This window comes from Hylobates moloch, unplaced genomic scaffold (genome assembly GCF_009828535.3).
Source record: "Hylobates moloch isolate HMO894 unplaced genomic scaffold, HMol_V3 SCAFFOLD_5, whole genome shotgun sequence".
NCBI classification, from domain to species: Eukaryota; Metazoa; Chordata; class Mammalia; order Primates; family Hylobatidae; genus Hylobates; species Hylobates moloch.
In genome coordinates, this window is record NW_026652280.1 from 126,052,611 (window position 1) to 126,078,947 (window position 26,337).

Here is a 26,337-nt window from a genome sequence, read left to right on the forward strand (position 1 = left end):
TTTTAATAATAGTAGTCTGAGGGTCACATTTTGAGTATCTGTATTATTTCCATAGTTTGAATATTTTACTCTTGTAACTTGGCATTTCAGAAAGAGCTACAATGTCAATCACTAAAGGAGGCAGTTTATAATAAATAAACATACAACCGTTCTAATTCCAGAAATTATCACTTTACTATACAAAAAAACCTAAACATTTACAAAAGAAAATAAAAAGAAGTTGCATTTTTAGGCCACATTGGGAAAGTTGCACAGGAGTCTGATGAACAAACTTCGTGAAACATCTCCGTACCATGCCAGTACTATACAGAGAAACCCAGTCAACCATTATACCATAGGTTGAGATATTTAGTACCTGAAAGTCAACCCAGTGCTCTCTTTGTTTATTATTTGTCTATAAAAATATAAAACCCGGCATCTTTACAAAACCTGAAATTATTGTCAATAAACTTTATAGGAATGAAATTTTGTTAAAGGGAATAAAATAGAAGAAAGGTGACAAAGGTCAGCTATCAGTCCATATTAATGTGAAATTTTCCTAACATGCATTAAATTATAATAGTCAGTCCAAGCAACACCAGTTATTTTAACAATCTAAATATAGAGTGTTGCTATTTTAAGCAATCTTGCTATGGCATAATTTTATTTTACATATGTACAAATTATGTTATTGTATATACAGATCAAGGAACTCCTCCAGTTCTCTCATCTTGATGGCAGTTACTGTATTTCAGGCAGCAAGTTTTCCTTTGACTTCTTGCTCACAGCAAGGGACATAGATGGGCATTTCTTTCCAAGTTCAATACATTCAGGGAAGTCTGCCTCTCAGCTCATTGTTTTTCTCATGGAATGATGAGCAGTATCAAGGATTTGCACAGATAAATAGTGTCTCCAGTTGAACATATCAAGCATTAGCTACACTTTTGATTTCTGTGCTTCTACAAGACTATATGACCCCTTCATGTTGGCTTTTCTTGCAAAGTAAATTATCATTCCAATGGCAGGTATTATTAAGGAGGATGCAAAATAGAGCCCGAGAAGCTCAGGAGAAAAATAGTCTTTGTTGTTTTCTCTTCCTGGAAAATAACAAAATGGATACAATTAATGTCTAGTACAAAAAGATAGCATTTAATAACAACAGTTACATGCTTTTTTATAACAGTACAACTAGTTCTCCAAAGAGAAGGGAATTAAAGCAGTGATAAGGACCATCAGGACCCAAGATGCATATTTCTCCGAATTATCCAAATAATCAGTTGGTGGTTGCTATGGTCATGATGGATCTAAAGACGATAGTTGTTGGCTTCCACAAACTTGGATTCAAATAGATTCAGGTTCAGTTGTAAAATGGAAGGGAGGATACAAGTTTTTAGGGCTCTTTGAACAAGAACAGGAATTGGAGAGAGGCACTTGCTTTGGGAAATAAAAATATCTGCTAAAGAACTGGGACTCTGATGACCATGAATTGAAATGATTAATCAGTTCTCTAAGAAAATCCTTATAATATGCAGAGTGTGACCATTATAGCTAAATGCCACAAATAAGATCGTAAGAGAAAAAAAGAATTTTGCCAATGGCTTTTTCAGAGATATATAAAAGTTTCTATGTTTTTTATGTCAGAAATAGGGCATATTAATATGCTTTTCCTCTTCAGCATTTATATCATCTTTTGATAAACTGGAGTTCCTTGGACAGTATTATGTTACAGCTTAAATGTTTCTTAGAGGCATTCTCTGATCTGTATCTCCCTCATTCTAAATTAAGAACCTCAACATATTCTCAAAACCCACTCGTTTTCCCTTCAAAACCCTTATCACAGCTTTTAATTAAACATTTATCCACATAATTACTTATTAAGTTTAGTTTCCTCCCCTGAGCTATAAACTACATCAAGACATGTATATCTATTTTCTTTTTAGTCCATCACTGAACAGCCAGCACCTGACTCACTGCTTGGCCTAGTTGGCACCAAAAAAATATTTTTTAAACACTAATAACACTTTTTTCTCTCTACATTTTGCTTTTGCCATTTAATTGTAAATGGAGTACAGTAGGTAACAGCATTCAAAAACTTTAAAATTAGCGTTCTTTCTAATCTGCTAAAAAATCATCTGACAGCTGCTAGACTGTTTAACATCTTAACTTTATAAGAATGCCTGAAGAAGATAGTGTGTCATTTACTGAAGACTCACTTCTGTTTATACTTTGCACAGCATCATGTCACTACACAAGTATTAAGTTTCACAAAGTGACATATACATTGTCTCAGTCCTGGCAGAAACTAGAGATCTGACTTTGGTGATTACTACATTCTTTCCAGAGCTTTCTAATCACTGGAGGTCAACCAAGTAAAAAGAATCACGAGCATCAGATGATGTGAAGTCATTTTTTCAAATTATTGAAGAAAAACAGTTCACCCTAAGCATAATGATAATTGCCTCACTTTTTGACTTTCCCTTGCTAGAGCTGAGCTAGTCAAAGTATAAGGGTAATATTTGAATGGGTTGACCATCAACATGATTATGGATAGGCATCAATATTGATGACATGCTGAGAAACAGAAATACTATTTCTATTTCTTTTCTTTCTTTCTTTTCAGTGTAACATATATTATCTTTTGCCTTTCAGTCTTCCCCGCAGGCATCGGCAGAAAAATACAAATTTGCTGCCAAGGTAGTTGCCAGGGCAACCTTCAAATACAAGTTTCTATTTGTTGGATAAACACTGAATATCTTTTAAAAAATCATGATGATTTCTATTAATGGAATACATTCAAGCTAAGACAAAATGAAACAAATAAAAAGTCCAGCCAAATGCAAAAGGAATCTAGTTCAAAATACCCAGAAAAATGTCAATTTTTTGGTCTTCATTAAAATTTAGCTAGTTTAAACTATATTCAGTTTGGGAGCATGAGTTTCTAGCTGAGTGCTTAATATTCTTTGATTGTTCATTTAAATAATGAGTAAAAAGTAGCAACTGTGTAAGTGGCTAACTTGATAAAGCAATTAGAAAATAAAGCAATGTGTGTGAGACAGAGTTCAAAAGTAGAGAAGCAGATTTGATGTGTCTTTAAAAGATCACAATTAATTAACAAAAGAATTACAGAAATGTTAGGGGACCAATTTCCCAGGGCTAGGCTTAATTAAAGGTGGCCCAGAGGCATTAAGGACTAAAGAAAATAGGGATGAATAAATTCAACCTACTCATAACTGAGATTGCAATCTGTCCAGAATCATCCCCAACCTCATTGGAAGCACTGATTACATATACCCCTGAATCATTTTGAGTGACATGATACAAAGTAAATGTTCCCTTCTTTGAACACATAATAACTTCATTGGCTAGATCAACTCTTTTCAGGATAACTACTGCAGGTGGATGACTACAAGTTTTATATATAATCGTGATGTTTCCCCCTTCTTTAACATTTCTAGATGGATGTATAGCTATATAGCTATTGTCATGTTTTGAGGAGGTACTGTGAAGATGGAAAACACACATACGGTAAGGCGTGCCATTTTGAGAAATTTGGGTAGACGAACAAACATTTTACCTGTTTCTGATGTGGATTCAAATTTTCTTTGCATTGACAAGTGATTGCTCATTCCAATAGCCAAGTGCCAGACCTCTTAAGACCTGGCATTTATTTGCAGTCCTGTTTGCACTCCACTGCCAAGTGTGGCCTCCATTACACAATAGCAGCTAATTGGTGTGCAAGGGGTGTGATACTGATCAGCCGAGGCTGATGTATTTTGCTTACACCAATAAGATCAGCAGATCCTACCTACTGTGCATTCACAAGAGGGCTTAGGAGATTAAGGGGCCCCTGAAGTTTCTCCAATGAGGACACTGCTCCTCTCCTTCTCCGTCCACCAGAATAGAGTAGGATGGCAAGTGGGCTGGAATTTTAATGAGGCTTTTCGATAGTCTAGAGATTTTTTTATGTTTTTCAGGATCAAGTTTACTATTCCCAATTATTCTCCTGAAAACAGTCAATCCAGAATATTGCAGTTACTCCATGTTCAGAAAATAGTGTTTCCTTCTGGTAGAAAGGAAGAGGGTCTGGATAGAAGCCTTCTTTTTCAATGTGCCAATCCTACTTCTTTAGTTTCCCTATAACCTCCAGGGAGAAGGTTTGAAAATATGGTTAAACATTTAGCAACTGCAAGACCTCAGAGACAAATGATAAATTGTAAACTGAAAAAAGCAAGCAGGAATTCCTCACTCACGAATGATTAATGTCAACTTCCTGGCTAAACTTTATAGGATAAAGCAGCTGTGCTTGATTTTTCTAAGAACCATTAAGAAATAAACCACAGCTCCATTTTGCCAACTCATTCGTCAAATATTGCAAACTCTTAGTAATCCTTGGAACCTCTGAACTATTACCAAGAAAACAAAAACAAAAACTCAAAACAAACTCACCTTGAACATCTAGTGTTAAACTTCTTAATTGTGAGCCAATTTTGTTTTTAGATTCACATTCATATACTCCTGCATCTTTCAACTGGGCCTTTTGGATGGTATAGGCGCCATCTATAGATTTTAGTACTGTGTCTCCTGTCTCTGCTTTTTTCTTCAGGATTATCCATGTTTCTGGAACATTTCCACATGTACAAGAGATGATGACAGTGTCTCCTTCTTTGACACTCTCAGAAGGAAAAGCTGTAAGTTTTATGTCTTTTGGAGTAACTGTAAAGAGAATTTAAAAGGCATCTCTGATTGAGTGAAATATAAACCATTCCATATTAATTTAGCGGCATCAACAACAGCTTCCATGGAGCTATTTGTGCTTAGTGTTTGCATTAAATGTTAAGAAGGGCAAGTAAAGAAGTCAAGCATTGCTGGATTGTTGGAAATGATCATGTTTTAACTAAGAGAGTACATGGCTTATGCTTCTTTCATGTTCCTTTATAAAATTATTTACCCAGCCTAGCACAAAGAATAGGTGTTTGATATGGTTTGGCTCTGTGTCCCCATCCAGGTCTCAACTTGAATTGTAATCCTCAGGTTTTGAGAGAGGAACCTGGTGAGAGGTGACTGGATCATGGGGGCTGTTTCCCCCATGCTGTTCTCATGACAGTGAATGAGTTTTTACGAGAACTTTTGGTTTTAAAGTGTGGCACTTCCTCACTCTCTCTTGCCTGCCGCCATGTTAAGGTGTGCCTTGCTTCCCTTTCTCCTTTGCCATGATTGCACATTTTGTCAGGTCTTCCCAGCCATGTGGAACTGTGTTAAACCTCTTTTATAAATTACCAATCTCAAGTAGTATCTTTATAGCAGTGTGAAAATTGACAAATACAGTGTTTAATAAAGAGCTATAGAATTCAGATGTGAAATAGAAACTTAATTTTTTGTAATACCGTTTTGCAAAAATTTCCTTGAAGTACAAAGGCCTTTACAGGTTTCTGAGTTTTGAGTTGGATCCTTCAATCAAGAAGTTAAGCTGTACAGATGTGGCTTTTTCACTATCCTTAACAATACTACTGCCATTTATTAAGTTCCAAGCACTGAGCTAAGTACTTGACATACAACATCTCTATTAATGCAACAACCGCTGGAGGCAGGTACCATATCACCAATTTTTAATCCCTATTAAGGTCTTCTATTTTGTAAGTTGATTTGAAATTCTTTCCCCATCCAAGGTCATGACAACCATCCAAAAGGTTTTTTTGTTTGTTTGTTTGTCTGTTTTTTAAGGATGTGTATTGCCTTTCCAATATTCTTCTTCTAAAATACAAATCTTATTGAGTTGAGATAACAAGAAAGTCACTAATATCTTAGTGGGAATAATGCCAAGGGGTAAGAGAGGAAATGACAGCCCTGGCAAAGAAAAGAACCCTGCTACCCAAAAGGGACGGGATAGAGGAAATCCTCACTGATCACTTGATGATTTTGCTCATAACTCCGTATGGCTTCAACCTGCGAACTAGGAATTGTCTTGTTCTCAATCTTGGGTCTCCATCCTAAAGAGAAGGGGCCTAGATCTGTTGACTTAATCTACTTTAGTGGTTCCATGCTCTCAGGCTGATGAACCAGAGGACAGAGTCACAGCTACTCATAATCTCAGAATTTGCAAAAGACTTAAGTGCCAGCTTAGGCTTCTAAGCAAATACTACTGGCCATCTTGTGAGATTGCCACTCAGAGTTCAATTCAGCCAGATATGGTGGCTTTAATCCTACATAATTCCAAATGCAGGTATTCCTCATCCTATTCTTATTTCAATACCATAACCATTGCCTCATAAGTGTAACTGGAACTTCTGACACAGGTCCTGAAGGCTTGCACTTCACTGGAGTTTAAAAGAGTCTCAGGATAAGAAACTTGTAACAATTCATGAGAAAGGACAATTTCGGGAGATTTCTCCATACATTGGAAACATCATAAACTCTTCGAAACCCTCAACACACTTTTGTAGTAAAAATTTTGTTTTCAAAGAAGACTTTACTCATAATCAGTAACATAACCAAAAACATTACTAGCAAGGATAACATTACTCACGCTCTGCTCACCTTGGATAATTAATTCCACTTCCTTTCTGCTTCTTCCAGCCTGGTTAATTCCTTCACATAAATAAACCCCAGAATCTTCCATTTTTGTAGAAATTAAGGTGAGAGTTGCATTCTCAGAAAAAGGCTGTAGCTCACCATTAGGGAGCTGCCTGCTCCACAGGATTTTCGGAGCAGGAAAGCCATGGCTCAAGCATGTCATATTCACAGAACTGCCTTCCCCCAGGATGGAGGAAGGGCTGACCAAGATGGTTGTATCTCTGGGGGCAACTGAAAAGGCAGAGACGCTTGTTAGCTTGACCTGTTATGCCCTGAGTTCCAAAGAGTTTTAATAATGTTGCAAAACTGGGCTATGGATTCAGCAGACTCAAACAGTTTATAAACCTTGATAATTTACCACAAGAGGTTTTGGTCCTCATTTACTTTAGCTGATACCAAATGACAGAGTAGAACATGGACACATCATGGTGTTTTCTAATGGAAGTAAGTTCAGTATATACTTCCTTGCAACCAAAGAATGACAAGGGTCAATGATAGTGTGTACTGCCATTTATAGTAGAGTCAACATGACTATGAATTATTTGAATCTCCTTCTGTGAAAAGATGTGGTCTATTTTTCCACCCCTTGAATCTCTAGGCTGGCTTCATGACTCACTTTGACCAATAGAATGTGGAAGAAGAAGTAACACTGTAGGACTTCCAAACCTAGGCCTTGAAGAGGCTGCTTTCATTTACACCTTGTTGAAACACTGAGCTCTGGTGAGTAAATCTAGGCTACTCTTCCTCAGGATGACACCACATAAAGAAAGAGAGGCCAAGTCATCCCAGATATGGCTCCAGACATGTGGGTGAACTCATCTGAGACCAGCCAGCCCTGCTAACCTTACTGAAAATGCACGAGTGAGCTCAGCTAATACCATATTGAACAGAATAACTGCCTAGCTGGCCCCTTCCGAAATTGCCTACTCAAAGCATCATAAGCCAGTAAATAGTTACTATTTTAAGTTTAGGGAGGGTGATTTGTTACAATCATCATTATTTTGAAATTTCTTTTCAGTAATGTTTTTTCTCCACAGAGGTTTTAACAATTAACCTTATGTTAACTATTGCCTGGCAAACACAATAAAGAGACAGGTATTAAACTGTAGGTACTTCACATATGTACTTACCATTGACATAAAGTGTTTGTGTACTCTGCCTTTGTTTGGGTTCGAATTCCATGTCATCAATATGTAACTTAGCCTGACAAACAAGAGCTTTTCCAGTATCTTCAATGGTAGGGATGAAGGTCATTTCCAAACTTTTGTTCTCTAGAGATTTCATATCCGTATCCTCCAAAAACTCTATATTCTTCAGAATAGTCTCCCCCTTAAGTAATTCAATCTCCAACCGGTCAAGGGGGTACACGCTAGGAACCTTGCAGCTTACAGTGATGGGGCTCCCACCAATGAGGTCACCACTCATCTCAATTTCTGGATCTCTAGGGAATGCTGCAAATCGCAAGCAAAAAGGATTTTTATTCTTCATATTCAAGGAAAAATTGAACTAAGCTTTATTAAATGTAAAGGCCTAAAAATGATAGCTTTAAGTCACCTGGGATAGAATGAGTGTCAATATATAAGTAATGACAGTATTTATAAATGACATATTTATGGTATTATATATGAATAATGTTAGAAACAAAAACTACTTAGTATATCCAGTCATTGAGTAATAAATTTTCACTTAATTTTTTCTTCTTAATATGCAATCTTTCTGTGTGCCATGGCTTGATCTTTTCCACCATCAGCTTCCACCATCTTATTTAGTAAGTATATATTTCACATGTTTTAAAATTTGCCATGTTATGTTGAATACTTACTGTAAACTAGTCCCCTAATATTCATTATCTCAGTCTTCAAAGCAGCTACATAAAATGGGTATTACTTATTTTACAGCCAGGAATACTGAAACATATAGAGGCTAAGAGACTTTCCTCACACATTATAACTAGTAAGTCACTGAGACGGTCTGAGAATCTGTATTTCTCTGACCTCAGAGCCCAGCTTTGGTTTTACAGAGCTGTGCAGTCTCTGAGTATCAAATAAGACAAACAAGAAGTTCTCAACTTAGTTTAAATTTTAATGACCAAATTTAGGCAGCAAGTTTTAAATATTTCTCAGATAATACTTGTAATCAAGAAAAGAACTGCCTTAACTGTATTCTTTATAATACAGTACAAATCAATAAAATGAGACTAAAATAGCTTTAAGGGCAAGAATAATGCTTAAACATTTTTTTTCCTTAACCAAAATGTTGTTAAAGTGATACATGCTCAAATATTTCTATGTTGCAATAAGACTCCACTGCTGGTTCTCATTTCTGCTGGGAATGTGCCTATCTCAGCAGATCATGGACTCTGGGTAACATGATAATGCAAATAAAATTTATCTTTCTTTGGAGAGATCCAAATCCCTTTACAGGCATACTCTAACTCATTCTGAACAAAATCCTGAAGGGTAACACAAGTTTGGGCAGGGTTTCTGGTAGAAAATCTCTATCATATGTTCTCTTGAGTTCTACTGAATAAAACAAGGCAGAGTGACCCCCTCAAAAAAAAAATAACTTTACGGTCACTTTGCATATTTTGTTCTTCATTCATTATGGACTGAGGAACTCCAGCAATGTCAAGTTCATAGAGATTTGAGGTTGCAAAGAATGTTTATTAAGACAAAAGAAGAGTGAGAGAAAGTGTAGTGTATGTAGGTGGCATAAATCAACATTAAGATCTAGCGCTGCTTCCTGATTCTGCTCTTCACCTGAGCCACTGCCACTGACCATCCCCATCTCCAATCTAACTTCTTATCTTTAATTTTGGCTTCCTTCTGCTTCCTATTCCCTTATTTTTTTCCCATCCTGCAGACAGCTCTTCAAATGTGCCTTTAAAACAGTGCCTTAAACAGTTTAAAACTACTCATTCCCAACTGGAGTAGCTGAACAGTAGTCACCTCCAACCCGGTCCTCTGAATGGACACTGACCCCAATGCACTCACCTCCAGCATGGAGTGTGTTCAAGTGCATGATGAGAGAGTATTGACAAGGCATAAACCAAGGATTGTGGGTGCTGTGTACATATGTAATATGTACTTAAGATTTAGGCTAATTATGTTGCATCAAACCATTCTGATTCAGATTTAGGAACAAAATTCACAATGCTAAATTCCTTTTCTAAACATAAGGATCTCATTGCACTTAACAGACTTGCATTCTTTTTCTTCCAATATAACTGAAAAAAAAAAAAAAAAAAAAAACAGTAAACAATTCTGAAAACCACTTACAGTAGAGCTCCACCTGGATTCCCTTTTCCAGTTTCTTATGTCCACAAGTCACTGTGCACAGATAAGAGTGTTCGTTCTCAAAACTCACAGGGCTCAGGGTCAGCGTGGAATTGGTCCCCTCACTCCTCACCTTGCCGCCCAGAGGGCTGTCTATCTGGGTTCTCCAGGAGAAAGATGGGGACTCACAGCCCATGACACTACATGTCAACATGACGGAGTCTCCAATCTGAGCAGCAATCCGGGGTCCAGGGGAGATCTCAACAGTAAATGGTTTCTCTGGGACAGAGGTGGAAAACAAGATGAAAACAACATAAGATTTTTTTCTTCTTTCATCACATTCTGACATATGATCTTTATTTTTCCTGATCTCCTTTCAGCTAATATCTATGCCAAGAAGAAATTACTCTTTTCCATCTTGGGACCATCAGAAATGAGAGCACATCTTTTAAGAATGAAACCATGATAGTTTGTTGATTCACTCATTTAACAAATGAATAGATAAAAATTTGTCAAGAAAGGTTGCTATCTCTTCAGAGCAATAATAGTCTCTGCTCAAATGTAGTTTATCAAATAAATCACTGTAAGAGTGAACAATCACTCAAATAATTTTTAAGTGGTTCTTGTGTGTCAAGCACTATCTAAATTACTATATATATATATATTTTTTTTTTCTCATTTAATCCTCACAACAATTTTGTACACTAGTACTATTCTTTCTTCTTTGCCTTCTCTTTCTGCTTCTACTCTTTCTCTTCCTCCTTTTCCCCCTCCTTTTTCTTCTTGAGGAAATTTAGGCTCAGAAATGCTAAATAACTTTGCCCAGTTTGCAAGTAGCAAAATTAGGACTTGATGCCAGGTGGGTCTGATTCAAGATCCCAGCTTTTCAGTTGCTACAACAACTAAATCAAGTCATCCTCATATGGAGATAAAATGATCTAAAAGAGGTACTGGAAAAAGCTACAAAAAATGTCTTCTAATTAGATATAATACCCACAGTGGACAAGCATTTAGAGCTTCCGTTCCAATAATACAGTTATACCATCGAAAGTCACATAGCATCATCCTGAAATCAAAGTCAAAATCTAAGCATTAAAATGATACATAAGTCACCTCCAAAATTTGCCTGATGCAATATAAAAATATTTTACAATTAATTCAGGGTCTGAAAGCTGAGATGTGAGGGCAAACTCCTAAGACTCAAATATCCAGGAATGCTCTTTGGCCATCAGCGCTATCCCTGCTGGGTGCATGGGCTTCTTTTGAATGACTGCTATTTAGGGAGAAAGGGAACACCACATCTTGGCTCTGTTTCCCTGAAGAAACTGGCAGTGTTTGGGCAACTCTTAAAGCAACAGATGAGACCCCCCCATAAGAATCACTGAAATCTTACTTGTAAATTACAGGCTTGAGGTAAAAGAAAGAAATCTCAATATATAAATAATCCAAGCATTATATTTTGCATAGTTCTCATCTGTGCCATAAGTTATTTTTCTCAATACGTTTGTCTAATCGTGACATCTTAGTATTTTCTGAAGAAAATTCTCCTCAAATTACCTCAATAAACTGATATGCTATTAGATTTTGAAAGAGAGCTCATTCACAAAAACGACCAGAGCTTCTGAATTTCTTACATGCTAGTGTGAGAATGAGGAACTTTTAAAAACAGATCCACTGCCTCTCTGTGAACACTTCTCAAGTCATTCTTTACAGTGGCCACATGTATTGCCATGTGAACTTGGAACCATTGGAGGAGTAACTCTTTTAAGTAGCTGAAAGTTTCTCTGAAAGTACTTTCAGTACTTTAGGCCAGTCGTATCCCATGTGATGCAAAGTGCAAAACAACTCTCTCCAGCCCCAAAATACATGTCCTTTGTACATTGAAATAGGATAAAGTTTATTATGGAGTGGCATTATTCCAGGGTGAATGATTAGCTTTACACACTTGTATTAGTATAACATCTTTCCTGGTCACTTGAGAATGCTAACCTAACATCCAACTGAGATAATCTACTCATGGTGAGTTTGATTCTTATTTTAATCATCCAAGTTTAAATACCATGTTTTCACATTTTAAAAATTTGTGTTGAGCTGGGTATAGTGGCACGTGCCTATAATCCCAGCTACTCAGGCAGCTGGGGTGGGAGGATCACTTGAGCCTAGGAGTTTGACTTCAGCCTGGGCAACATAGCAATATCTGATTTCCTAAAACAAACAAACATAAGACTATGCTGCCCATGTTTATAATCTATTCATTAATTCAGCAAACATTTACTGAACATTTATTATGTGTTAGGTACTGTGCTAAGAATCCAAACATTCACACACACACAGAATTCCTGATTTTAAGGAGTTTACAGATTTTTAAAAAATTAAATAGAAACAGGAGGTCTCACTATGTTGCCCAGGCTGGTCTTGTACTCCTGGCCTGAAGCAATCCTTCCACCTAAGCCTCCCAAAGTGCTGGGATTATAGGCTTGAGCCATCGTGCCTAGAGCAGGAATTTACAGTTTAGTGAAAAGACACATTTAGAAAGATATACTATTTTGGCTCTTACTAAGGAATATTTGAGTTACCTATTTATATGCCTGTCCTTCCTTCCTAGTTTGTATGCTCCCCTAGGGCAGTTGTCATATCTTTTTTTCATATCTGTACCCCCAGTACCAAGTACAATTCTTGGATTCTTGGACGAGGGCTCTTAATATGTGTTGAACTGAACAGAACTGCATACATGACTATAAGGAGTGTTGAGCGTACACGAAGGAAAGAATATGTAGTTTGGTCTGACACAGTCTGGACCTGGGGAGGCTGACATGAGCTTCGTATTGGAGAATGGCTAAGATTTTGCCAGATGAAGGAAGGAAAAAGGCCATTTCAGGCAGAAGGAACAGCATAAGCAGAGGCGCTGAGTCATCAACAAAGCTGCAAAGGTAGCTTCTGACCAGATCGTAAAGAGTTCTGTGTGACAGTTTTAAGAAATGCGATGGAAGTTATAGAAAATGAGCACCTTTTTGTTTAAGGTAATAAACCTTGGCAGCAGTGCAAAAGATTAATTATATTAGGGACAGAATGTTAGCAGGGAGACTATTTAAAGATAATTAGCCATAAAATATGTGAAATATTATTCAGCCTTAAAAAACAAAAGAGGAAATTCTGTCATTTGCAACAAAAGGGATGAACCCAGAGGACATTATGCTAAGTGAAACAAGCCAGGCACAGAGAGGCCAGTACCTCCTGATCTCACTTATATGTGGGATCTACTTCTAAAGTCATAGAAGTAGAGAGTAGAATGGTGGTTACCAGAGGCTGGGGCGAGGAGTGGAAGGGAATGAGGAGATGTTGGTCAATGGGTACAAAGTTTCAGTTAGACAGGAGAGTAAGTTGTTGAGATCTATTGTACATCATGATGACTATAGTTAATGATAATATATTGTATATTTAAAAATAGCTAAGAAAGTGAATTTCAAGTGCATCACCACAAAAGAGCAAGTGAGGCAATGGATATGTTGACTTGACTTAATAATTCTACATTGTATACCTATACCAAACATCACATTGTAATCTATAAATGTATACAATCATGATTTATCCATTAAAAATATTTTTAAAAAGAAATAATAAAGACAATTAGCTATAAAATTAAAAAGGCAAAGGAGTTTTCATTAAAATGAACCTGTATTAAAACCATAGTGAATGCAGCTAAAGAGCTATTTAGCCCCAGGAAAAGTATGAACTATGCTGAGCCTGGGATTTTAATAGTGTTGTGGTAAAGATTAATGAGATAAAATATATAAAGCAGAATATAGAATTCCTGGGAAATATTAGGTGTACAATCAATAGGTGGTGTCATTATTAATCTCTGGGAGATTCCACTCTCTCATCTGTAAAATGAATACAAAATACTTACTTTTTAGTTATTTCTTGAGGATGGCATATGGAAAGTGCCAGAAACATATATGGTGTTTAGCGAATGCTGTTATGTAAGAATATCTTGCAGGAGCCCAAGTGAGAGATGATAAACTAAGGCAATGGCAAGTGGGGTGAAGAAGAGGTCATATTCCAGGGAGCATTTTGAGGTAGAACTGACAGGATTTAACAGCATGGAATTGGAACATGAATTTGGGAGTAATCAACATATTGTAGTCCAATTCTTGGGAGTCTAGCGTGAGAACAGAAGAGGACCCAAGGGTGTAAACTTGAAAATACCAATATCCGATGGGCAGGAAGAAGAGAGAAAGTGAGGGAATGAAGCAGAGAAAAAGTGATATGAGATGAAAAAGAATCAGAAAAGCAGAGCCATGGAAACTCTGGGAGGGAAGACTTCCAAGAAGTACTAGTAAGATAAATATATTTGTGCTAAAGGATATGACAATCAGATAGGTCATCAGTGAAACTAAGGGAAGCAATTTCATCATTGAAGCTGTGTGACTATTGCTCAAATCCCACTGACAGCACCTTTATCATTCCTTTTTCACATTCTACTCACCTTGAACAATTAATTCCACCTCTTTTCTGTTTTTCCCAATCAAATTAACTCCTTCACACACATAAATTCCAGAATCTTCCATCCTCATGGCAATTAAGGTGAGAGTTGCATTCCCAGAAAGGTGCTGTAGATTCCCATTATCTAATTTCTTACTCCAGAAAATCTCTGGAGGTGGTAGACCCTCACTGGAACAGGTCATGGTCACAGAGCCACCTTCTTGCAGCTTTGTGGATGGATTCACAGAAATAACTGTATTCTTGGGTGATACTGAAAAGGCAAAAAATAATATTAGCAATTGCTAAGCATCATCCCAGTGCAACAGAGGTAATGTATTTCTCTTAGACAGTATTTATGTGCTTCCACCAATTTGACGAAATTACTCTGCCAAATTAGTATAAAGAACTGCTGAATCATTCAAAATAGTCTATCCAGTTTCTGACTAAACTGATCAAGTTTAGTTGACGTTTCATATTTTTCAGATGGTTATAGATACTCAGAAATTAAGAAGAACCATGTGGCTTAACCTCCCACTTAAGGGTAGGAGTCCCATTTAAGCATTCTTGCCAAGTGCCCATTCAAGTCAGCTTCAACATTTACTGAGAGAATCAACCCACTGCTTTCCAAAAGAGTCAATTTGATTTTTGGACAGCTCTACATATTAGCACATTTCTCCCTATTGAGCTGAAATCTTCTCTCTATACTGTTGTAAACATATTGACCATAGTTCAGCCCTGTGCTGTTACAGAATAAGGTAAATCACTCTTTCATATAACTGTCTTTCAAACGCTTAATTAGAGCTCTCTTTTCCAGGTTTTGTATTCTCTTTGGAAAAAAATCCTCTATCTTGACTATTCTTCTCAAAATATTGTTAAAATCCTTCCCAGCTCATTCTCTTTCAGCTAAACATGCCGTAGTTGGCAATACTCCTTTTAAATGTGGTGCCCAGTGCAGAACATAGCATTTTAGTCTAGAACAGAGCACAGTGAGCCCACTCTTACACAACGCTGGGACTACAGGACTCCCACAAATCCCCTGGCAGTATCAGGGAGATTGGAGGCAATCAAATCCCAGCATTTTTCCCCTGTCCAATGCACATATGTATGTATGTGCATATGCATACACACACACACACACATACACACACACAGAGAATAAGTGATCACCTTGTCAAGTTTCTATACCTGTGCAACTAATATTTCAAGGCATACTATAAGAGTTTACAAAACAATATTAAAATGTTTTATCATTTGAGCCTATTTCCCACTACCCAATCAGGTGATATTACGATTCCCTTTTTATACACTGGGAAATAGAGAAATTAAGTAACCCAAACTCACACAGTTAATAGAGCCAGAAATTAAGCTCAAGCCTTCTCAGTCCAAATCCAGTGTTCTTTTCACTGAATTATACTATTGGCAAACATTATGTTCTGAATGAATACAAATGGAATACAAACGATATACAAGTTTTCTTTTTTTTTACTTTTCTGCTAAGTGTATTGCTATACACAACCAAGGTTTGGATTCTCACAAAGACTGGAACACATCACACAAGTACTTACTGTAGACTTGTAATTCTTTTACAGCCTGCCTTTCTGTGGGCACAGAATCCATTTCATCAATGTGTAATTTAGCTCGGCAAACAAGAACTTTTCCAATATCCTCAATGACAGGAGTAAAGGTTACTTCCAAACTCTTGGTTTCCAGGGACTTCCTGTCTGCATCCTCCAGAAATTCCTGACTCTTCATGAGATGATCTCCTTTCAGTAAGTCTATCTCCAGCCTGTCAAATGGGTATACATCAGCAACCGAACACTTGACTGTGATCGGCTTCCCAGCCTCCAGAGGGCCACTGAAATGAATCTCTGGATCCTTAGGAAAAGCTGAAAAGGCCAAACAAATACATGGATGGGCTTTTTGCTCACGTGATATAAGGTCTCTTACTGCTTTAACACAATACAAATCAAGTCTAGTGTTTTTGTTAATACAGTCTTAATACAACAGAATTATTTAAATAGCCTTTCATGATTTGGGGTGAGTTCAAGGCACAAGAATTGGAAGCAAACATTTTTTACAACATTATTCAATTCTGATCCTGTATATATTAAGAGTTGCATGTTATTACAGCAAAATAAAGAAAAAAATGTTTATATTGAACCTTACATGTGGCTGTCACTGTGCTATAGATTTAACATGAATGATTTCATTTTATCCTCACAATAACTCTGGGAGATAGAGATCACATTTCACAGAAAAGAAGACTTGGACTTAGTACATTTACATAACTTGTCTAAGGTCACACACCTAGTAAATGGTAAAGCTGGGATTTAAACTCAGGATTTCTATTACTCTGTTTTGCTACTACAGATTTACATTATGTTACATCACATTTTCTTATTATAGTCAGGGCAGATATATTTCCATTTTACAGATAATGACCGTAAGGCTTGGAATGTCATTGCAAAGAATAGTTATTGTCAAGATATTCTAAGAAATGAAAAGACCAACTTCAAGTAATTAGCTTCTGAAAATGGTGCCTCTGACAGGAATTCATCCACCAGAAAGATACATTTGTGCAATCTTTATGTTCGGGAACACATATTTGCCTCCTGAAATGCCTAACTCACTATCCCAACGAGTGTTCCATTGAAGCTTCTAGTACAAGGAAATACACTACTTCACATGGCCATTGCCTCCTTTGCAAGAGTTACCTTTTTCATTACGCATTACCATGAAGTAACATATTGGTGGATTCAAAACTCTGTGTAGCAAAAAGAATACAAAGGTCTCAACTCTAACCACTATTACAATCAAATGTGGAAAGGAGACAGAACTGTTATACATAATGAGAAACAGACACTCTTGGAGAAAAACCTCAGGCAAGATAATTAAAACCAGAAGCGTCTTCATTTCTCTTTCTTAAATCTTCAACTATTTGGTACTAGTGGGCAAAAGACAAAGGAGCTGGAAATGCTTTGCTATGTGAAGAAACATGGTATTTTTCATTTTTCCAGCAATAATTTCTGTACCTCATATTCTGTAAGAAATGTTCCCTAATCCACACAGTTTGATGTCAGGTAACATAAGAACTTGCTACTTTTCCCTGTATTTACATAAGGGAAGCTTTCAAGGAGCTCGGGAGGCTGCACAGACATAAACTATGCACGTACAACCAGAATAATTGAAAGCAGCCAGCCAAGCACAGTTTCTTGGGAAGCTTGAGCAACACATGCAGCTTGTTGCAGAATCAATTAAGGTTACTGGGAAAAGTTGGGCTCCGGTACAATAGAACGGAACCAAAGTAATTATAATCAAATGAGGTCTTCATGAAGACATGACCATAAATGGGTTCAGTTTTTTAGAAAGAGAGGCCATCAGTAACAAAAGGCAAATGATTTATGTCTGGTTAGTTTTTTACTCCTCTTGCTAACTTTGTTTGCTGAATGGAGAATGGAGTGGGATGCATTTTGGCAGGCTGGTAAACTAGGGACATCCACTCACTTGCATGAGGCAAATCTAATTCATTATATAAATATCTTTGAGGTTGAGCAGTTAAGCACCAAGGCTTCATGGCACCCAAAAAAAAACAAAAAAATCCTAAATGTGTCAACACCAAAGTCAAATGAGTGAAACGTTTGCAGATATTAACAATTATGTCTAAGGAGAACACTTTTATACTAATACCTATTACTAATTATAGATCTACTTAATGTTTAAGCTAATTTTAAGCATCAAATTGCACAAGAATAAATGAATAGAAAATCCCTGAAGGATGGAATTCATAAATCAATCAGACACATAAGCAAGTAAACACATAAGGATGTAATCAAATGGAAATATTTTTTAATAAAACAAAAAGAACCTTAGAAATGATTTTACAGCTAAGGAAAACAGAGCCCAGAGAAGTTGAGTCTTTTTTTTTTTTTTTTAAAGACTTCACTTATTTTTTCAGCTTCATTTCTTTCTCAAGCTCTTAATTTCTTAAGTTTCTGAACTGTATTCCCCACATGTATCAATTGACTAGGATGGCAAAGTATAGAATATGCCATGTTTATTCCTCTAGTGAAGGCAAAGGGAATAGCATTTGATGCATTTTGTAATTCTGTGTTTGGTGTGGCTCAGCTAGATAGATGAAAATGTACCTTTGTTTTACCTAGGATGACTTTTAGGCCTGAAATGCCAGTCATATTTGTCTGTTTTCTCTTAATATATTTAGTACTCACTTCAGTATGATCTTTTCTTTCTATCCCCATGGTCACTGCGTTTGTGGCAGACGTAGAAATAGAAGCCAAGATTTGGATTCCTGCTCTCTCTCATGTTGGCCTTAGCTGTCCCTAGCTTTCCTGATGTTGTGTGTTCTTTAGCCAAGAATCTGTACATGAATATCCATTTTAAAACTTTTTTTAAAAATATCATTTTAAAACTTTTTTTAAAAACATCATTTTTAAAAAGTGATTTTAAAGCAAAATTGAGAGAAAAACAAAGATTTTCTAAAGCACTCACAGTAGATCTCCACTTGGATTCCTTTTTCCAATTTCCTAGAGTCACAAGTTGCTGTGCACAGGTAAGAGTGTTCGTTCCCAAAACTAACAGGATTCATTGTCAGCGTAGACGTGGTCCCCTCATTCGTCACCTTCCCATTCAGTGGACTATCTATCTGGGTTCTCCAAGAGAAAAATGGGGACTCACAGCCGGTGGTGCTGCAAGTCAATGAGACGGAGTCACCAATCTGAGCAAGATATCTAGATTCTGGGGTGGTCTCGATTTTAAAAGCTTGAGCTGCAAAAGCAAAAAAAAGACAGAAGCAAATTTACCACTAGTTTGTCTAGTATTCTCCTCCTTCTTCTCTGTATAATGTCTAAAATATGATCAGACTGATCTCTTTCCTAAGCTGCTTCAAACTAACTGCAAGGTAGCCAAAAAGCACCAAAGTCACTGCCAAAAAAGTTTATGGAATCATCTTCACTAAAGAGAATTCTCAGTTCCAACCTTGATGCCCATTTATCAAAGCTGTTTTGTTATTTGCTAAGTTTGACCTCATGGTCAAGTATAGGAAACTAAGGAGACGGACCAACTAGAGACAGAATCCAAATTACTCAATTGCCTTTGGAAAAAAAGTTACCAAAAACATCAATTTTCAGCTCTATTACAGTACAACGGTATACAGCAAAACTCAATTGCATATTAAAAGTTAGGCTAAATTAACTTTTCCTACTGTTTAAAATCCTAGTGTCTTTACTTCACTACTGTCGCAAAACTGACTGAAGCCAAAACCAGGGCTAAAATTGAATGCTAACATTTGAAACAGATGAAGGAAAATAACTTACAAGCTGCAAACATTATCCAAAGTATATTTGAGGCTCCAAAGATCACGGCCATCTTCCCAGGCATTTTAAGTTGCTGTTGTGATGAGAAAATAGTGGTTCCAAAACCCTTATTTGTGTCCCACCTGTATGTGCCTGGGAGGGTATTCAGCTCCTGAAGCCAGTGAGGCCCGATGCCGCGGAGTGAAATAGAAAGTCTGTGCTTTATAAAGGGTCTTGTTGCAGAGGCGGAGGGAAATCCCTTCAAGGGGAAACCCAGGGCAGAGCCAGGGAAAAAAGTTTAGTGGACACCCAGCCAAGTTTCACTATTAACCCCTTCCGTTGCTCTCACTGCCGAAGCTCCTCTCTCTGTCCTGGCAAAAGAAGACATTTCCAAGACTATAAAATACAGGCTTTTCCTCATCTTCGACTCCAAAAGGCTATCTTTACTGGAAAGATAAAGGACAATGCTGATTGCAGAATGAAGCTTTCTGAATCCAATGTGGGTTAAGTGGGTGGGGAGAGAAAAAAAGGAGACAGAGTAGTAAATTCTACTCTGGTTTTTGAACTGGATAAATAACGACTATGTCATGTGAATTGATTTTCTCCATCAAGGAAATATGTTTGCAATTCTAAAACAGATTAATTTTTTCTCTCAGAAGAGAAAAGAAAAAGTTATTTCTTTTGATGAGTCATTTTTTAAAAAGGAGACACCATAACTTCTCAGTTTTATATTTATTCATAAAAACAGTTCTTTTGGCAACAAACATCAACTTTTTGAAACTATTTTCTTGAGTAGAAAGTAAAGGAATATAACTGAAATTGCTGCCAAAACAAGGGAAATAATTTTTTTGTTGTTTTAGAAAAGTTACCAATAATTTGGTTAAATTGCTGGATAATTGAAATTTTTTTGCATACTTAAACGCAAGTGTATGGAATCCATCTGAAGCGGCAAATCTCTTGGGCTGTGAGATTTAACCACAAACCCAGTTAAAAAATTAAAAATAATAGGTTTTTATTATAGGGAAGGGGGCAATAACCAACTTTATGTTCCTTTTCCCCCCAGTAAAGTGCCTTTTTTAAAAAATCCCAATTAACTAACTGGCTTAGCCTTGCACACACATAGCCCAAGGCCTTGCAAAATGCTTGCCCATCAAAAAGAAACCGGAATAGCCACTTCCTTATATTAAACACGTGCAGGTCTATCTCCCCCATTGGATCATCAGTTCCTCTCATGGTCAGGACCAGTTCTTGTTCATTGTTGTATCTACTTCCACAATATCTAATGCATGATTTTCCACTTAGTGGATACAAAGAATGCAATAATAAATGTTATACATTTGAAGATGGAAATTCTAAATACTAGCAATAATATGTAAATATGGCATGAAAAAACTGTTAAATTCTACAAGAAAATTCTAAAGCTCAGAGGCTCACTGGGATGTGTACAATAAACTTGTACTATATAACATTTGTACTCTGTAACAAAGGCCATAGCTGAGGTCTGGAATCTATAACTGTCCCTACCTGGTTGGAGAGGCTTCTGGACCTCCTCTTGGATACTGATGTGGCTCCCACTAAAAGACAAGGAGGGAAAAATAAGTTGGAGATGCTGTTCTATGGTGAGGGGATATATAGGTATGACTTCACCTACCAAATATCTAGGGATCAGAAAAATTGATTCAGGAAATATTAGCTTATAAACAAGTAACCCAGAGGTCCTTTACAGTGTTTGTGTCATCATCATGTAAGTTCACTACTTAACTAAAGAATAGATCAAAAGGGTGTTATGGATTTTTAATATGTTCCTTTGAGGCCCAAAGACAAATGGCCAATAGGATCCTTGGGATCATTATGACCAAGCTATGTTGTTCTGAGTTTGGATATGATTCGAAGCTTGCAACATTGGAGAAATGCCTAATCTCTTCATTTAACTCATAGTGGTCTTGGCAAATGTTTGATCAAGTCCCTCACTATATCTTTGAGTTGGATGACATCTGAAGTCCTACCTGCTCCTCCCAGGTTGGGTGGATTGCACCCTCCTCGGTGGCCTCACTACAACAAGTACACATTGATGGAGCATTTATCATTCTGCATTTACTGGTTAATATGCCTGTATTTCCTACTTTGCGAACTCATATGGTTTCATTTTTTCATCTCAGCATTTAGCTTAAAATAAGGCATTTATTAAAATTTGTAGAATTAATGAATGATCAGAGTTGCAAGTGTAAGGCTAACAGATTGAGACCAACCTGCTTGAATAAAGTATTACTGAGTTTTGTCTTTGAACTTGTTTGGTTTAACCTTTTTATTGGTAGCATAGAGCACATAATATGGTTTGGCCATGTCCCCACTGAAATATCATTTTGAATTCCCATGTGTTGTGGGAGGTACCCTGTGGGAGGTAACTGAATCATGAGGGCAAGTCTTTCCCATGCTGTTCTCGTGATAGTGAGTAAGTCTCATAAGAGCTGATGGTTTTAAAACGAGGAGTTCCCCATGCAGAAGCTCTCTCTCTTTGCCTGCCACCGTCCATGTAAGACGTGACTTGCTCCTCCTCGCCTTCCACCATGATTGTGAGGCTTCCCCAGCCAGGTGGAACTATAAGTCCATTAAACCTCTTTTTTTTCCTGGTTTTGGGTATGTCTTTATCAGCAGTATGAAAACAAACTAATACAGCACATGATTATCTAACTATTAATAATGCAAAACTGGGAAAGACAGCCTTAGAGATGACAGAAGCAAGATAAAGATCTCAAGGTATGGAATAATATTCCAGATGATTAAGTAAAATTTAATAGGAATGCATTAAAGGTCAGCATTTAAATGTTTCCAATGTTTGAGTACAGTATGGGAGAGATCTGACTTGGTCACAATTCATAGAAAGAAGGCCTTGTGATTTTAAGAACCATAAAAATGAACACTGCCATGAGAAATCAAAATAGCTGTGATGAGCCCAGGTGGCACTCCTAGTAATTCAACCTTCAAGTCTTCTGAGGCCACAGTCTCTGAACACTACACACCCACCAGATCATACTGGGAGCCTGGGTGTCTAATTCAGAATGCCACTCCTTAAGAAAGATGCTGACAAAATTGAGGGTGTCCAGAGAAAAGTAATAGCTCTTATTAGGAGCTGTTGAAGGAAAAGGACATATTTTGTCTGGAGAAGAGGCACCTATGAAGCAATGTGATAACTGAATGACTAATGCACAGGGGAAGGAATTTACTTGCTACTCTGTGCTATACCAAAAGCTAAAAGTACGACTTATATGTAGACAGTTACCAGATTATTAGCTCTAGAAGAACCAAGAATGTCTATGTCTTGTTCACCATTAGTGCCTCAGCACTTTTAACATAGTAACCAGTAGATACTAGGGGCTCAGTAAATCCCTACTGATTGAATATATAACAATTTAAAGGAGATCTTGACTCAGAGTCTAATAGTCTTGTGTTCAAGTCCAGGTATTCTACCTAGGAATTGTGAAACCTTGTACTACTATATGTAGCCTCTCAGAGCAGGTTTACAAATGCTCAGATAGTATTATTTCAAGTGATTCATATCATTTTATGACTATCAATCAACACTGATCATATGAAGTCTCTTAAAATAAATATAGTAAAATGCTATATAAATGGTATAGAGTAATAATAAGAGTAGGGGGCTGGGGGAGGGCTAGCATTAGGAGAAATACCTAATGTAAATGACAAGTTGATGGGTGTAGCAAACCAACATGGCACATGTATACCTGTGTAACGAACCTGCACATTGTACCCTAGAACTTAAAGTATTATAATTTTAAAAAGATACAACTATATTAAGTTGATTGTAAAAAGGACTTTCCAGTTAAATCTTTTCAGTAATGCAGTAGATCACCTTCTGAATTCACTAGCTATTAATCACTGGAAGTATTCAAGCAAAGGTTGGATGACACCTGTGAACAATATGGTAGAAGTCAAGTTTTGCCTTATTTGAGACATAGAACTGGATGGCCAGTAAGGTGCCCTCCAATGCTAAGATTCTGTTATCAGGGTCAGCGCTCTCCATTGTTTCTAGTCTAGCTTCACCAATCCCTTCATTGTCCACATCAAAATTATAATCATCATCTGATGCTGCTGTATCAGTTGGTATCTCAGTCGGGCTCTGAGATACTTCAGGCATACTTCTTTCCACTTATTTAATAACTACTGAATGCATTACAACTCCAACATTTTCAGGACTTCCAATTAGTCAATTTATTATGAGCCTCCCTGAAGCAGAGATGATTCTTAACCTTTTTTCTTGGGTGGCCTAACACATCTTAGGGAAGTGACATTCTTAGCGGTACCTGTGGCTCACTATGGAAGCAATTCTTTCTTTTATTTTTTTATTTTTTATTTTTATCCTTGCAAGAATATGGCAGCAATTCTTACCCAGATGAGAGGAGTAATTTTTTTTTTGCAGGGCATTATCAGAATGGGGTAGAAAAAGTGAAAAACCATCTCAGTAGATTCTGTAATGTCAACTACTTCCCCACTAAGCTGGACAGAGTCAAAGGATCTATGCCTATGACTTCATTTGCCTTTATGTAACAGAAACCTTTCACAGTGGCTTAATTAAATAGAGGTCTAAGGGTACACAGCTCAAGGCTGGACCAACTACCAGAGAGAAACATTAAGGACCAAGATTGATTTCAGATCCAGTTTTATCATCTTTTAAGTGTAACAAACCCTCATAATTCTAAGATGGCTTTGTCATCAAACAGTACCTCTGCATTTCAGTCAGCAAAGCAAGGAAAAAAGTGAAGGGCAAGAAGTCAAAGCCAGTGGAGTTTGTCTCCTTTTAAATAACTTTCTAAGAAGTCACAGGCAGTGATTTCCACTCATATCTCACTGAAAAAGTAGGAAATTAAATATTTTAGCTGAATACATGGTGGCCTCCAAATAAATTAGGATTCTGTTTATAAGAAAAAAGGAAGAGTGGATGATGAGTAGGCAGGCAATTAGCAGCATCTGTCACAATTTCATAATTCAGTTCAATTCATAGAATGTTTATTGAGAGACTACTATGCTGCCACCTTTCTAGCATTGAAATATACAGATGAAGACATGGACACAGTTCCTATATCAGAATGGAAAAGATCTGTGTGGTATTAGTAAAGAACTTTCACATAGTTCAACTCTTCTGAGACTTTGTGACTCAGAAGTGTAATTTTATTTCCTGATTGCAGATAAATAAATGGCACCTATTCTGAGTCACCAGAATAGGTGCCATTTATTTATCTGCAATCAGGAAATAAAATATATTTGAGTAAGCTGATAGAAGTGTGAGATTTTTCTGGAAAGTAAACTACAGGAAAGATCATTATCTGATAAGAATCTTGCTTAACCATGAATTTATTGTGACCTTTTGTAATTTTGAAAAAAAAGTTATTTCTTATTGAGTAAAACTTCTATTTAATAAAACGTAGACACAAGATGTGATTTATTGAATTTTAATATCACACTAAATGATTACATGAAATAATAATAGGAAGAAGACTGCCAATATCAAAATTATTACTCCCTTCCCTTTTCTAAATTTGCTGAATGGAATTCAGAATTTGATTGTTTATGCTTTTACTATCCCATGTGTTTAAATTTGGCATTTCAGGTGGACAGAGGATCCTTTGTATATTCCAGTTCTCCTGTTTGGGATGAACTTCCCTCTTTGCAAATCTGTCTCTGGCTTCTTAAAAAGCATTTTGCCTTGTACTTGTTTTATTATTTACTATGTCCAGTTGGGGCTTTATTTTCTCGACATATTTAACGTCTTTAAGTAGAGAAGTCTTACTCGTTTTTACATATTACCTGATCTGATGCTTTGTCTGCCCCAAGTGCCTATGAATTTATATGAAATAAATAAACATGTTTTTGAGGCAATAATTCAGTACATTTCTTTCAGTTACTAATAACACTTCACATTTGTGAAACTCTGTTGTTTTTTGCTTGCCTTTTGTTTTGAGACAAAGTCTTGCCCTTTCACCCAGGCTGGAATGTGGTGGCACGATCATGACTCACTGCAGCTTTAGGACTACAGGCGCAGGCCACCATGTCCAGCTAATTTTTATGTATGTGTGTAAAGACAGAGTCTTGCCATGTTACCCAAACTGGTCTCAAACTCCCACCCCAAGAGATCCTCCCACATCAGCCTCTCAAAGCACCGGGATTACAGGCATGAGACACTGTGCCCAGCCTCACATTTGTGTAACTCTTTATCTAAAGCAAGCTTGTCCAATCTGTGGCCCAGAACAGCTTGGAATGTGGCCCAACATAAATTTGTAAACTTTTTTAAAACATTATGACATGTTCTGGCAATTTTTTAAGCTCATCATATATCATTAGTGTTAGTGTCTTTTATGTGTGGCTCAAGACAATTCTTCTTCTTCCAATGTGGCCCAGGGAACCCGAAAGATTGGACACCCTTGATCTAAAGAGTTGTCCAAATGTGTCTGGAATTGGCTCCTTCTGGTGGGTTCTTGGTCTCTCTGACTTCAAGAATGAAGCCACGGACCCTCACGGCGAGTGTTACAGTTCTTAAAGATGGTGTGTCCAGAGTTTCTTTCTTCTGGTGGGTTCGTGGTCTTGCTGACTTCAGGAGTGAAGCTGCAGACCTTTGCAGTGAGTGCTACAGCTCTCAAAGGTGGTGCGTCCAGAGTTGTTCGTTCCTCCCAGTGGGTTTGTGGTCTCGCTGACGTCATCTCGCTGAT

At 37.1% G+C, this 26,337-nt stretch overlaps 1 protein-coding gene across 1 annotated transcript; it reads right to left on the minus strand.

Annotated features, from left to right (window-relative positions):
* Positions 1 to 149: 149 nt before the first annotated feature.
* VCAM1 (vascular cell adhesion molecule 1) lies at positions 150 to 19,810 on the minus strand. Its single transcript, XM_032155243.2, has 9 exons — positions 19,637 to 19,810; positions 18,813 to 19,088; positions 15,872 to 16,192; positions 14,311 to 14,577; positions 9,828 to 10,103; positions 7,680 to 8,000; positions 6,514 to 6,780; positions 4,426 to 4,692; positions 150 to 1,076 (listed from the first exon to the last, which is right to left on the minus strand). The coding sequence occupies exons 1-9, from the start codon at positions 19,698 to 19,700 to the stop codon at positions 916 to 918; spliced, it is 2,220 nt and encodes a 739-aa protein (XP_032011134.1). The 5' UTR covers positions 19,701 to 19,810; the 3' UTR covers positions 150 to 915.
* Between the last annotated feature and the right edge of the window lie 6,527 nt (positions 19,811 to 26,337).